This window comes from Bubalus kerabau, chromosome 10, assembly GCF_029407905.1.
Source record: "Bubalus kerabau isolate K-KA32 ecotype Philippines breed swamp buffalo chromosome 10, PCC_UOA_SB_1v2, whole genome shotgun sequence".
Taxonomy (NCBI): Eukaryota; Metazoa; Chordata; class Mammalia; order Artiodactyla; family Bovidae; genus Bubalus; species Bubalus kerabau.
Window position 1 is genome coordinate 90,393,287 of NC_073633.1, and position 14,975 is coordinate 90,408,261.

The following is a 14,975-nucleotide window of genomic DNA, read 5'->3' on the forward strand; positions in this document are numbered from 1 at the left end:
TCCTAGGAGTGAAAACAAATTTAAATACTTCAAATAAAAGTCAGATCATTTTAGAAACAAGTAGGAAGAAAATCTGAAATCTACATTTCAGATTGCAGACATCAGTTAATAACTGAATAATAAAAATTAAATACTGAATCAAGGAAAATAAAGAGTGAAAATAATTATACTAACAGAATAGCAACTTATACAGAGAAAAAAATCCTAACACAATGGTAACATTAGTTATTAATACTTAGGTACTCTAGAGATATTTGGTAGAAAAGGTTAAGACTGACCACTAGCATAGATTTGAAAACCACAGAAAAATTTTATAACCAGCATTTTTAAAATATTAACTAGATAAAAGAAGGTTTCTTAAAAAAACAACTTTTGTTAGATCATTGCCAAGGAGCTATAATAAGACCTGTGAGCATGGAAACTGCAGGGGAGAGACTGAACAGTAAGAAGAATTTCCCAACAATATGCGCTGTTTCATGAGATGGGGAGAGAATTTTGACCCAAAGGCTCAACCCACATCTGATCACATTGTCCAAATGGATTCACAGATCAGAAGGCTGGTGGAATGAGAGTTCTTTTAAAGTCCCTCCAACACTAAGATCAAATACTCTCCCAAAAAGGAACTAGAATTCACACACTGGTAGTTACCAACAAATATAAACTTATTTCCTATGAACAGATTAGTTCTTTCTATACTTTATTTCATTTTAATCAAAACATTATTAGACATGTGTCAAGAAGGGCCGCTCTGTACAATGAACCATCTGAGTCTTATACTGAAATGAGATGAGGCAGTGCATGACCTCATTCTTCATTGTTTCAGGCCTGACTTAGCTACAATAATCACTGTACAGGGAGAGCTCTTGCTATTGCTGCTTTGCTTTCTTCACAAGTCAAAAGGCCTTTTTTCACCCATTCATTAAAAGTAGGAAGTCCTTTAGGTAAGAAGATACTATTAATCAGGAGGGGATTAATACTGCCCCAATAAGCAAATATAATGAAAATCTACAGTGATAAACTATCTCTGCCTCCAAATCCACATCCACCGTGGGAGGCACTTATTTGCAGAAGAGTAATTGCAAGGATCAGTGCCATTTGTCACTGGTTATATTGGCGTTTGTGAGAAGTGAGAACGTATTTCCCTTTCTTGTTATTAAGTGAAAAACAGCTACTCCTTCAAACACGTTGAATCCAAATGAACAACTTGAGAAAGGTAAATATTACAATGACATCTCATGTATAAAACCAAGAACAGGGGCTCCACATATGTACATTTCCTCAAATATGTCTTTACGATACATCTTCTCTAAATACCATAACGTTTTTATTTTAATAGTGTTTGATAAAAATGTTCCTAAAGTGACATATTTTATTCATGGTCCAGAGTTATGATTATGACCATCAGTTATATTTTTCTGTAAACTTGGGATGCCTTTGGGGACTATAGGTCTAGAGGACTGTTTGCCCTTCTGTCAAGAAATAGTCCCAGATTGCTATGCTTTTTGAGCTAGTTTTCCTCAACATCATGCTATCTATTATCACTGATCAGTGCCGTCATGTGCCTGCCTCCTTCAGTAAGCTGCCACCATCTAATTTTGAAAGCTCTTTTGTGGGACATGAATCAAAGAGTCACAATTACTAGACTTTTATGTCAACTTACACAAATGAGGGCCTCTCCAACAAGGACTGTGGAATCTGTGACAGCTTTTACTGGCTCATTAATCTCTTTCCATTTACTGTGAGCTCTCAGCTAGGAATAAAAAAGCAGAACTCTGACCTATGGGACTTCCCTGGTCCAGTGGTTGAAAATCTGCCTGCTAAGGCAGGGGGTATGGGTTTGATCCCTGGTCCAGGAATACTCCACATGCCTCGGGGCAACTAAACCCGTGTGGCACAACTGCTGAGCCCTCGCTCTAGAGTCCGCGAGCTGCAACACTGAGGCGCACAGCTTGTGCTCCACAACAAGAGAAGCCGCACAGTGAGAAGCCCACTCACCGCAACTAGAGAGAAGATCCCGCTCGCTGCAAGCAGAGAAAGAAAACGCCTGTGTGTAGCAACGAAGACCTAGCACGGTCAAATAAACAAAAGGAAATCTAACCTACGGAAAAAGAGGGTATGACTTTATATAAGTTACTTACCAATATTTTCTTTTCCTTCTGGGCTTTCCACTTTGTTTCCTTTAACTAATGTATCGCTTTTTCAACCTGTAGAAGATGGATACGGATACTCTTAAGAGCAAAGTTCTTTTTCCTTTTTTTCCTTTCTCCTATTTTTGATGCAATTATCTCTTTCTGTATTTCTATTTCCAATCTATTTAGGCTTTGGAAAGTGGATCATCAACCTCATCTCCTAACTTGTAATCTAGTACTCTTGGCCTCTTTCTTGTCTTTTAAAATTTCTTTTCATATAAACTACAACGGCAGCCACTCTAATAAAACCACTTGTTTACAAAATCAGCGATAACAAGAGAAGGCAAGTTACACTTCCTGTAAAAGCTGGAGTATATTTTTGAGTTTATGCACTTTGTGAGATTTTTTTTTTTTTTTTTTTTGCTGTGAGGAATTCAAATACCAGTTGTGTCTTCCACAATACGACTGAGAGTGGCACTCTATTACCAAATGAATATGTGGTCAGAAGGGACCTAGTCAATCCCAGTCACAGGTACATACCTACAAGACTGAAAACAGGAACTCAAACAGTATTTTTATATCAACGTTCACTGCAGCATTATTCACAATGGCCAGAAGTGGAAAAAACCCAAGTGTTCATTAACAGATACATAGATAAACAAAATAGGGCACACACAAATACAATGGAATATTATTTAGCTATAAAAAGCAAAGACTTCCTGATACATGTACAACATGAACCTTGAAAATGTTATGCTGAGACATAGAAAAATATGATTCCACTTATATGAACTATCTAGAAAAAGCAAATCTGTAGAAACAGAAAGTAGCTTAGAGTTTACCAGGGGTTGTGGTGAGGTGAGAATGCGAGCTATTGCTTAACAGGTCCAGAGTTTCTGCTGGGGTGATGAAAAATGTAGAGAATAGTGATAGCTGTACAACACTGTGAAAGTAATTACACCACTGATCTGCACGCTTAGAATGGTTAAAATGACCATTTTTATGTTATATATATTTACCACAGTAAAAAAACATTCTTCAAAAGCAGAGGGAATCAAGTACTGCAAACGTAAGTTCATAAGAGGAAAGACAGGCTATTATTTCAATATAGCAACAGTTATGACAATCCTCACCCCTGAACTACCTCATGAGGCAATTATGACTTAAATTCTGACACTCAGAAAATGTCTTTAAGCATCTGAATTTATATAGTATCTTCTATTCTCTCAGAAAGTTAAACTTACCAATGTAACATAAACCTGAAAACTGTACATTCAAGACAGGATGTAAATAATGTAATAAATTGTAACTATAGGGCCTCCAAAGCAATTATTAAACAACTAACGCTTCTCCAGGTATTCTCTTGGTTTCCCAGAATGGAATGAGTGACATCTACCCCTATGCATGCAATTTTGACCACAGTTCTATTAAGTTTTCTTTTTAAAAACACTCATATTGTGTACATGCCAATACCCAAACTCAAAACAAGAGACACCTCAAATTGGTATCTCCAAACAACCCCTTTTCTCAGTGCCCCTGCCCAATTAAGAGAGGGTTAAATGGATTCTCTAATTTCCTATTCCTGTTAATGGTACCACAAGTTTCCTAATTTATGATGCAAAATTTTCATCATCTCTGCATTCTCCTCTCTCACACCCAATCTCTTATCAAGGACTAATGATTTTTGCTTTGCAATATCTTTCCCATCTCTTTCTCTTTCTTCTTTCCTAGCCTCTTACTGATTATCTAAAGCCTGGCCTTTATCAACTTCAGACTTTAGACCACTATAGCCTCTTAACTGGTCTTCCAGTCACCAAAGTCTCTCTTCTCAAATCCATTCACGACTGTTTCTAAAATGTTATTTGCATCATCTTCCCACTAGACTGTAACTATATCATGGTAGGGATTCATTCACCTTTCAACACTGAACAATCTGGCATGTAATACATTTTTAATTCATCAGTGTTTATTGAATGAATTAATGAAATCATAAGTCCTAACACTTTCCTTCTAAAAACTTTCAATTTTCCACTGCCCATAACAGAAGTTACAAACTCAAATACTGAAATACTTACTGGGGCCAGGCGGAAAATATAAGTGAGTAAAGATGTGTGTAATCAACAGGAAGTGGTAGGGACTGTGCAAACTGGAAAGCACATGTCCCATCTAAAGGGTAAGTTACTTGCTGTTCCCACAAATTGCTGCCATGATGAAATACAGGCCTAGTATGTTGCCAGGTCTTCTGATTTTTCAAGATAAGCCAAGAGCACAGATTTCTATGTAGAATCCGGTTTTTAAATGTGTGTATTTGTTGCTCAGTGTCCGACTCCTCGTGACCCCATGGACTGCAGCCCGCCAGGCTCCTGTCCGCAGAATTCTCCAGGCAAGAATACCGGAGTGAGATGCCAGTGACAACTAATACCATTTTAAAAAAACCAAAACACCACGCAGGCAAAATGAAACATATCTGTGGGCCGAATCCAGTCCTTAAGCTACAAGTTGGTGACTCCTTGCTCTGTAGGATAAAAAACTTGCCTCACATTCTAAGTCCTTCTAAGTCCCAGGCTATTCTGCCAAAGCTTTTGCCCACTACTTTCACACAAGAACACCTTGCTCTAAGCAAGCATCAGAATCACCTGCGGGGCTTGTTAAAATATATAACTTGATTGCAGGCTTCACTGTCAGGATTTCCAGTTCAACACAGTAGGTCTCAAGTCGGGGCTGAGAATGTGCATTTCTAACAAGTTACCAGCTGATGCTGACACTTACAGGTGCGTGGACTATCCTGTGGGAACCACTGCTCTGGTTAAATTACACTCTGTCTCAAACACACTGATTCTGCTCATTTGTTCCACCTTCCCAGAAAGTCTTCCCTTTTACTTTCAGCCTACCTCCTCCTGTAAACTTCCTGTGACAGTCTTTCATGCCTTCAAACTGCTGTAGCATTTAAAGTTCATACCATCTCCCCTAATTCATCACTGCTTGGTGGAGATGCATAACTTCCAATTGAGGTTGTATAGTCTCAGAGATCAATGATCAGGTCAGCATCTTATACATCTGACTGTAAGCCATTTGAAGGCTGGGGCCCTCTCTTGGTTCCCACTGTACCCCTCGAGCTATCAGAGCCTGGTATTCAGTTGGTATTTACTAAACATTTCTTAAACGAATGAAAATTGGACAGGCCCATCAAATGAAAAGTGCAGATAAGTGGACCTGAAATTTGGGTATATAACCTTTCTTAAAAAACTGACTTTAAGTATTGTGTAATGGTTTTTCAGAATGGACAATAAAAACTAGACATTTTGCAAATGAATTTTCAATAGATAATAATTATCTGTGGCAACAGATTTTGTATGTAAATAAAACAGTGAATGTTTAAAAAAAAACCTGAAAATTTCTAAGATTAAATCTTTTATTTGTACCATATGGCTTCCCTGGTGGCTCAGTGGTAAAGAATCTGCCTGTCAATGCAACAAGATGCAGGAGACATGGGTTCCATCCCTGGGTCTGGAGGATCCCCTGGAGGAGGAAATGGCAACCCACTCCAATATTCTTGCCTGGAAAATCCCATGGACAGAAGAGCCTGGCAGAATGTAGTCAATGGGGTTGCAAGGAGTTGGACATGACTGACCATGCACGCATGCAACAACAAAATGCAATGAAAAAGTAGGATGAAATTAACTAATCCTCCATAATATTCAGAAATATTGATGAGTCTCCTTCAGATAGAGTTTGGATGACAATATATTTATTCAAGATTCTAAAGGCTGTGTAAAAACAAGATCAGAAATGGTTTACGTAGCTTCTCCAACTTATAGAACAGCATCAGTGCTATCAGGCAATTTCAAGGATGAATTACGAGTAGAAATGATACTGTGCAGGGCCCAAGGCTCCTGGGCACAAGGCCTTTCTGTGTTCCCCATTTCTTTGATTATAAGAAACAGCCTTCATTCACCCTCCTTGAGGTTCCCTGAGTTTCAAGGGGCAGATTCAAGAAGTTGTTAATTAGGGAAGGGAGTGAATGTGAGACCAGGGTTAAACAGCCAGGAGCAGCCTTGGGTCAAAGTCTTGTTTCCCTTCAATGCATATACGCAAAGATATCTTTGAGCTATTCTGCAGATACTGAAACTCCCTCCAGGTGGGAGAAGTTATGATTTGCTGCCCATGAGTATGTAGATGCCAGATCAGTTAAACTTGAGGCTGACGGATGTTGACTCCTACTTACCAACTCACCACCAAACCATCAGAAGAATGTCCACGAGCTGATTACATCCTGTTTTACTATAAAACTTGTCACTATCTTCCCCACGTTGGAACACATGGTTTCAAGAGCATGAGCCTGCTGTGTCCCCCTTTGCCTGGCAAACCAATAAAGCTCTTCTTTTTTACTTGACCCAAAACTCTGTCTTCGAGACAGAGAAGCTGAGAATCTGGTGTCAGAAACTCGGTCTCCAAGCTAAACCAGAATAAAGCTACAGATGCCTTTACAGAGTAAACCTAATTTTGGAGCTACTGGAAGAAAAAAAAAAAGAAATAATATGTAGTTTCAAAATAATTTTGAGATATAGTCTTAAGTTCTTATTTGGCTTTTTGAGCAACTCCACATCTGATGATATTAGAATCAATGGGACAACAGAAAAGTTGACATTATTTGGCAAAGACAGAACAACAACAACAAAACAACCCAGGAGCAAAAGAAGCACATTTACAGCTTTAAGATAGCAGAGATGTTACCTTACATTCACAGCTTTAAGATAGCAGAGATGTTACCTTACATTCAGATACCTGCCCTACCTACCAGGACCATAATGATCTTGTCTGCGTGAGGATTCAGCCAAGACACTCTGCATTTCTATGTTAACCGGGAACTATGCACACTGGGCGGAAAAAGAAAAAAAAAAAAGAATTACAAAACCAAGTCAAAAAAATATCAAGTGCTTATCCCAAGTTTTAAAAGCATTAGCATTCTAAACAATAAAACAAAGCAAATTTATTCAATGAAATAAACCTCATAGTAAAACTACAAGAATGTATGAAAGGAAACGCTACCAGATGAACTGCTAAACAGCAACTTCCTACTTTTACAAATGGATGATTGAATAATAACATCTAGTTCTTTGGCAGAGAATGTGGAGGTTCAGAAGACTGTAGATTCTAGAACTACCTCTACTACAGTGTGAATCCGGGCATTTCTCTTAGCCACCCATATCACAACAGTTTTAACTACAAAGTCAAACTTAAAGTCAATAAAAAATATTTTGTATGATAAAGTAACTAAGAAGTACATGCAACTAAAGTTATTATGCACATATATTAAGAAATAATCTTACTACAGTCAAGTTTTCGTGTTTATAAACGAGTCTACACACAACAGATGAATTGGACTGACTTTCAGGTTCACAGTAACCAATTTTTTAGAATGAATTCTAAATATAAAGCCTCTAATAGGCGATATCCTACACTCTCTTTTCTGCAAGTTATCAGTAGGGTACATTTTCAGAACCTTGGACATATCAAATGGTAAAGAAATTGGTAAAGAACTCGCCTGCCAATGCAGGAGACATTAAAGAAGGTGGGTTCCATCCCTGGGTCGGGAAGATCCCCTGGAGAAGGGCACTCACTCCAGTATTCTTGCCTGGAAAATCCCATGGACAGAGGAGCCTGGCCAGCTACAGTCCATGGGATCGCAAAGAGCTGGACACGACTGAAGCGACTTAACACGCAGACATATAAAATCAATCATAACTTTATAGATTCTATATCAGAATAAACTTCTTCAATGTATGGTAATTCCATCATGGACCCACGGAAGTGTGACATGCAAATGGGGGCGAGGGGGAAGCACCAGGAATAGAGTAAGCTACTATCATGCCAGCAGATGGCATGGCTAAGATTTTCAGTGCTTATTAATATTAACAATCAGCAAGTTCCCTCTTAACCACTCAATTCAGAAACATCAACGACGTCGCTGGGAAAAAAAGCGGGGGAGGTGGAAGGGTTGAATCAGAGACATCTAGAAAGGTTGCAGGGATTAAGTTCTCCTTAGAGAAACGGAGAAGATGCACAATGAAGTTTTTAAGGAAATTTTTACATTCAACTTGAAAGGGAGACTAATGCACAGCAGAGCTTCAATTCCAAGTTTCCTAACTGTTGTCTCGGCCCCCAGAATTCCCTGTCTTCCTCGATGACTCACGGACAAACTCATTGAATGAAGAAGGCATGATCACAGAGCTCCTTCTCTGAAAAAACACGAACCATCCTTTTGAGAACTACTCCTTTTCACAGGTGTGCGCGGGGTTGGTTGGGGCGGGGGGTGGGGGGGGGAGGTGACGACACCAAAACAAAAACAACAGAGCAAAAGGCCTGAGCTTTCAACTTCACGCGACTCGCGGAAAAGGGAGGGCAGCACGCGCAGGTTATTACCAAATGGGAATCTGGGGACGGCAGCGACAGGACAGAACGGGACCTGACACTGGGATACTCCTCTCCAAGGACTCTCCACGAGGCCCCGGAGCTTCTCCGACCCCCAGGCTCCCCGACACCCGCGCGCCTCCTGCCTTACCCTCCCAAACCACCCACCACCCTCGGACAAGTCCTCAACCGCCTCATCAAAACATGTTTAGCCTGGGAAGCCCGCTGGCTGCGCCATCCCTTACAGAACCAGCAAGTGTTAGGAGCCAGGAGAGGGAGAAGGAAACCAAAAGAGCTCGGGTGGCCTCGGGAGGGGCGGAGCCGGGACGAGAGCTGGGCGGCCACGGCCACGCTGGCTGCGGCGCGAGGGAAGAAGAGGACGCGCGGGCAAGACGCGAAACGCTGTGAACCCGGCGGAGGCAACGCTCCGAAAAACGGGGAGCGGCGGATCCAGCCTCCTCAAGAGAGAGCGCCCCTACGGTCGGGCCGCCGCCGCCGCCGGCCAGTGGCTGACCGCCTCCGGCCTCCTCTCCCGCCCAGGCCGGACCCCAGTCATGCACCGGCGCGCCCGCGCTCGCACACTCACCGGGCGCGCGCCGCCACGGCGCGGCCACCCGCCGCCCTCAGCCGGTCTCCGCCCCGCCCCCCGCGCCCGGCCACTGGACTGGGCCCCGGGGGCGGGGCAGGGGAGGAGCTACGTCACGGGCGCGTGCGCTCTCTGCTCGCCGGCAACGGCTCGAGCTGATCGTTACCTGCGCGGCTTGGTGGTGTCCTTGGAGACGAAGCCGGGCTTGGGCGGCGCGGAGACAAGACCACGGCTGCGGGGCCCCGGGAGAAGCCAGGATGCCGGCTAAGGGGAAGGACAAAAAGAAAGGGAAAGGCAAAGACAAAGGCAAAGATAAAGACAAGAAGAAGAAGTAAGGGGAAGCCACGCTGGGGTCCTTGCTCCAGGGCCTGCCCTCCGGAGATTCGCAGGAGCCGGCCAACTGGCGCCCTTTCCCCGCTCCCCTCCCGAACCCTCCCCTTGCTCTCCCAGCTTCTGAGAAGGATGGCTCCGTTGCTCAGAAATTCCCCAAAGGCATGCCATACCCCCCACTGCTTCAGTTAAGACCGGAGTGTTGAGCTTTGGGACCCTGAAATCTTTTAGACACAGCCCCTGCCTATGTGGAGTGTACTAACGAGGAGGCAGATAAGTTCCCCAAGAATAGAAGTAACATAGGACCGAACTGAGTCAAATGACTCAGAAAAGACCCTGATGCTGGGAAAGGTTGAGGCGGGAGAAGAAGGGGGCGACAGAGGATGAGATGGTTGGATGGTATCACCGACTCAATGGCCGTGAGTTTGAGTAAACTCCAGGAGTTGGTGATGGACAGGGAGGCCTGACGTGCTGCAGTACGCGGGGTCGCAAAGAGTCGGATACGACTGAGCGACTGAACTGATTGATTGAGGACCGAATGAAATAAGTGCTAGTGGAGGGGAAAAGAACTAAAAGTGAGGAGGAAGGGTTAGTTCTGACACTGGAATTGAAGGTCGGAGATCCTCTAGACCTGTGCTGCCCAATAGTGTCGTCACCGGTCATGTGTGGCTATTAAGATTCGTTAAAATTAAACTAAAAATTCAGATCCTCGTTTGTACCGGCTACATTGCGTGTACTCAGTAGGCCTGTGTGGCTAGTGGTGACTGTATTGGACAGTCTAGATAGCATTAACATCACAGAAAGTTCTATTGGACAGCACTGTTCGCCACCAGTGATTCTTAGCTGGGAAGGCGGGTAATTTTTGACTCCCCGAGGACGTTTGTCAAGGAGACATTTTTGGTTGTCACATCTGGGGACCTCTAGTGGATAAGAGACCGAGTGAAAGTCGCTCAGTCGTGTCCCACTCTTTGCGACCCCATGGATGATAGAGTCTATGGAATTCTCCAGGCCAGAATACTGGAGTGGAGAAGATCCCTTCTCCAGCGGATCTTCCTGACCCAGGAATCGAACCGCGCGTGTCCTGCATTCCTGGCGATTCTTTACCACCTGAGCTATCAGACCAAGGATACTGTTAAATATCCTACAGTGCACATTAACAACCTCCAGCCCCACTCCAGAATCATGTGGCTCAGAATATTAGTAGTTGGGAAATCCTCAAGACCCAAAGATGCTCTAGAATAGGCACTAAGCGTTATTCACCTTATCTCCAGCACCTGGAAGAGAGTCGGAATCATAGAAGAAGCTTAATATTTGTTAAACAAATTAAGATGTCTGCTCCTGTAGGCTTCAACTTGGATCTTTCCCCCCCACCCCACCCCCGTCCCGGCAAGAACTGTGCTGTAGTGCTCTGGGTTCGTTATTTTTTGCCTGTAACCTGATTGATCTCAGCTGTGTGGTTGAGAGGCACTTAAACATCCTGAAGGATGTCTGGGTGATTGAAGTAATTCCTTGGGCCTTTTCAAGGATTCCTTTTGGTTCGAAGGAAACAAAGTATTCAGATTTCCCCAAATGATGAGAATTTCTGAAGTGGGTAAGATTGCTCTAGCATTAAACCTTCACGGGTTTGGAGTTGCTGCTAGATTGCTACTACATTTATTGGATGACCCTAGTGGTTCCTAGACACATTGGAATCATACATCTTGTCCAACAACACTATATATGGGACCACAAGGGATCCTTGTAAAGTTTATAAAGTAATTTGTTTAAGAGAGTAATGCCTGCTCAGTACAGAGAGTTTAGGAAACCTGGTGAGTCAAACAGAACAAAACCACCTGTAATCCCATTATCCAAAGATAGCCACTACTATCATTTTGGAATATTCTTTTTCTTCTTCCTAAGATAACAGCCCAATATACAAATTTATTTGCAATTCCCCCCTAGTGTATAAAGTATTCTACAGTGTGATTAAAAAAAGAACTGCATGTTTAGTCTTGCATTTTCTGGAAGTGCCAATGGCTTGTCACATTCCTAGAACTCACTAGCATATGTTTTCTATTTTTGCCCATTCATCTACAGTGCACATATCAACAATGAAACACTGAGGGCAATAGACCATATATATTTCTTACTAACTCATTCATCCAACAATATTTGCTTATATGTGCCAGGCAAATGCCAGGCAAAATAAATTATAGAGAAAGGTGTAATACTAATAAAGTAGAGAAATAGTTATATGCTCTTGATGTCCTCTTCCTGTGCAGGAAGATCATAAAACTTGAGGAGTCTGTTTTGGAGAGAGCCAAGGCCAATGCCTCCCTTTGGGAGGCCAGGCTGGAAGTCACAGAACTTTCTAGGACTGAGTATCGTGATACTTCCCGGAGACTGGCAAGATATAATGAAGAGTTAAAGAGACAGCAGTATAAAATGGAGAAAGACACAATGTCTGTATTGAACCATCTGAAGAAACAGGATCAGGAGAAAGATAATCTGGTAGGTAGGTAGAAACCCTCCCAAGCCTTAGTAACTATCTCTTTTGTTATACTGCTGTGGCTTTGTATTTCCAGTATTTAATTCCTTGAAACCTCATTCCACAGTTAAGACATTTCAGTTGACTTTTAACTCTCCTTTGAAGCAACATGTTATTTCAGAACGGCTTTACAGTCAGAATTGCCTTTTATTTTCATTCTTGTCCCATGTTTTCTTGGCTGAAACAAAGATGATGCTAATGGAACATTATGATCAACTTTAAGAACAAGAGCATGGTGTATGATTTATATATTTTTTGATATTGATAACTATGAGTAATTATTAATCTCTAAAGCAATTTATTGATAATCCATGATCATGTGGTTATGAACCCAGAAAACTGACTGTCTTCTGTTGGACCTGTTGAATCTTTATCTTACTGAACCTTGTTGAAATGTTGGGCATAGAGCTATCATTTTAGATCTGTGGAAAAAAGGAAAGGAACTAACATTTTGGGACTCCTGTTTGTGCCAGGCACCATGTTGGGTACTTTACCTCTGCTATCTCATTTAGTCCTTTTAATATAACCCACTGTAGCCACAAATTGTCATTCCCATTTTACAGATAAAGAAATTGACTCTCAGGGCAGGTAACTTGCCAGAGTCTCACAGCTAGTGGGTGTTAACGTGTGAATTTAGGTGTGACTTAAATTCATCTCTTTCCTAGCTGCCTCTTTGTGTCCCATGGTGACCCAAGGAAATTTGTATCATGTTTCATTCTCATGTATGTTTTTTGTATTTTTACTATAATAAACAGTAAAAAATACAAATACACATAGTAGGCACTTATTAAAATATTTTTGCATACATGAATGAATGAATGGGTTGTGATTCCACTGATGCTTTGAGAAAGTTAGCAATCAAAACTTAAGTTCAAGATGATTTGGAAGCATATTAGAGAAATCAGACAACTGAACACTTGTGTGGATTTTATGTTTTATTAAAGTAATTTTTGGAACAATATTTTTTTAACCTTCTTTCCTAGGCAACTTCCATTTTTAAAATTACTCTTTGATAATAGCATGCATTATCAAAATTATCTGCTATAAATTATTATTCTAAAATAAGCCTTTAGGCAAGCCATGCAAATAATTTTCAAAATTCATTGTATAAAAGATTTGTGGACTGCATTAGCTAATTGATATTGGTCTGCCTTTATCAGTATCACTTGTATTTCCTGATTTTCATCTGCCTCCATGTATCATAGGCCAGCATCTGACCTGGGTAGACATGGATAATCATTAAAACCAAAGAAACTTCTTTGGGAGGAAGAAGTAAAATAAATTATTCAGTATACCCTGGTTAACTAGCTCTCTTATAATTTTGTTACTCCATGCTGCTGCTGCTGCTGCTGCCAAGTCGCTTCAGTCGTGTCCGACTCTGTGCGACCCCAGAGATGGCAGCCCACCAGGCTCCCCCATCCCTGGGATTTTCCAGGCAAGAATACTGGAGTGGGTTGCCATTTCCTTCTCCAATGCATGAAGGTGAAAAGTGAAAGTGAAGTCGCTCAGTTGTGTCCAACTCTTCGCGTCCCCATGGACTGCAGCCTACCAGGGTCCTCCATCCATGGGATTTTCCAGGCAAGAGTACTGGAGTGGGGTGCCATTGCCTCCATACATGCTACTATATCCTAGAAATGCGCTATTTGTTTAAACTTTATTTAAACTGTTTACAGTCTTCATGTTAATTATAGAAATATTAGAAGTGAAATGTGTTTTAAAAACTATCATATTTTAGATAGAATTAGGAGATTTCCCTTATGGTTTTTGTATTTAAGGCTTTGTTCAGTCAGCACAAAATAAATCTATTTTACACCTGTTCTATATGACTTAGTTCTGTCTGTATTTCTTTTAAAACATTTTTAGGTTTTCCTTGAGCTATTCTAAGATTATTTACAACAATATTTCACTTCTGCATCCTCTGATTTTTTAACCATGCCAAGGAATGTTTACCTTAAAAAGCTACAGTACTTTGGCCACCTGATGTGAAGAGCTGACTCATTGGAAAAGACCCTGATGCTGGGAAAGATTGAAGGCAGGAGAAAGAAAATAATATGGTTGAATGGCATCACCGAATCAATGGACACGAGTTTGAACAAACTCCGGGAAATAGTGAAGGACAGGGAAGCCTGGCATGCTGCAGTCCATAGGGTCACAGAGAGTTGGACATGATTTAGTGACTGAACAACAGCAACAACAAAAAGCTGGTCAGATTTCCTACTAAAACATGCCAGCATCCTTGGAGAAATGATTGATTATAAGACTGGAGCAAGAAGAGTAAGAGATGAACTTGAATATCTTATTGTGACAGGAAGTAAGTAACAAAGAATTAAAGGACACAGAGGGTAACTTGATGGGGCTCCCTCTGGCCAAATCTGGGACAGTCAAAATAAATAACATTAATCAGTTATAGCTTATTGAATAAAATGAGTTCATGAGTGTATACAACTGATAAATACATACCTTAATAAATATGGGAGAATAGAATGGTTTTCCTTAAAGTGGAATGTAGTAAGTTATTAAATTTCCAAGGAATGATACAATAAGAAAAATCACCATTTGGCCTCAGAGTAATAATTGATTCAGTCAAGAACAAGAGTGGATGCTAAAACTAGTGGGTGAAAGTTTAATGAGCAAAAAGATATTTGCATAGTCTTAAAATATAGTCCTCCAAATTTATTAGTAATTATAAAAGGAAAAATTGTAACTTTCAACTGGAGAAACCTGGCAGACACAGTCTTAACCAGTTGATTACACTTAATGTCAGTCACCTCATGCTGTGATGCAGTGACAAGGATACATCATCACGTAAGCAGTGTATGCTTGCTGAAAAGCCATAACCTGAATCTTCTGGGGAAGAAACATCAGACAACTCCAGCCCTGGCCAGTAGTCTTCAAAAACGCTGGTATCATCAAAGACAAAGACTGAGAAACGGCTCCAGTTTAAAATTAGAATATATGACAATCATAGTCAGGGATTATATCCTAGACCAGA

The 14,975-nt window shown here is 41.3% G+C and overlaps 2 protein-coding genes across 8 annotated transcripts in view; one reads left to right on the forward strand and one right to left on the reverse strand.

Annotated features, from left to right (window-relative positions):
* Nucleotides 1–9,262, reverse strand: part of ENTPD5 (ectonucleoside triphosphate diphosphohydrolase 5 (inactive)) — a 35,891-nt gene extending 26,629 nt beyond the window's left edge. For 2 of the 4 annotated variants that reach the window (XM_055538627.1, XM_055538626.1), the window contains exons 1-3: nucleotides 9,127–9,262; nucleotides 6,928–7,006; nucleotides 2,139–2,204 (exon numbers count right to left, since the gene is read on the reverse strand). The gene's annotated coding sequence lies outside the window, so the exon portion shown is untranslated. Of the gene's footprint in view, nucleotides 1–2,138; nucleotides 2,205–6,914; nucleotides 7,007–8,552; nucleotides 8,843–9,126 lie in introns of those variants that run through there. The other 2 variants (XM_055538629.1, XM_055538628.1) reach the window with 2 other exon arrangements.
* BBOF1 (basal body orientation factor 1) overlaps nucleotides 9,232–14,975 on the forward strand; it is a 34,038-nt gene continuing 28,294 nt past the window's right edge. For 2 of the 4 annotated variants that reach the window (XM_055538616.1, XM_055538617.1), the window contains exons 1-2: nucleotides 9,233–9,457; nucleotides 11,718–11,946. In XM_055538616.1, coding sequence (XP_055394591.1) covers nucleotides 9,384–9,457; nucleotides 11,718–11,946 — 303 coding nt within the window. In that variant the 5' untranslated portion in view covers nucleotides 9,233–9,383. Of the gene's footprint in view, nucleotides 9,458–10,930; nucleotides 11,048–11,717; nucleotides 11,947–14,975 lie in introns of those variants that run through there. The other 2 variants (XM_055538618.1, XM_055538619.1) reach the window with 2 other exon arrangements.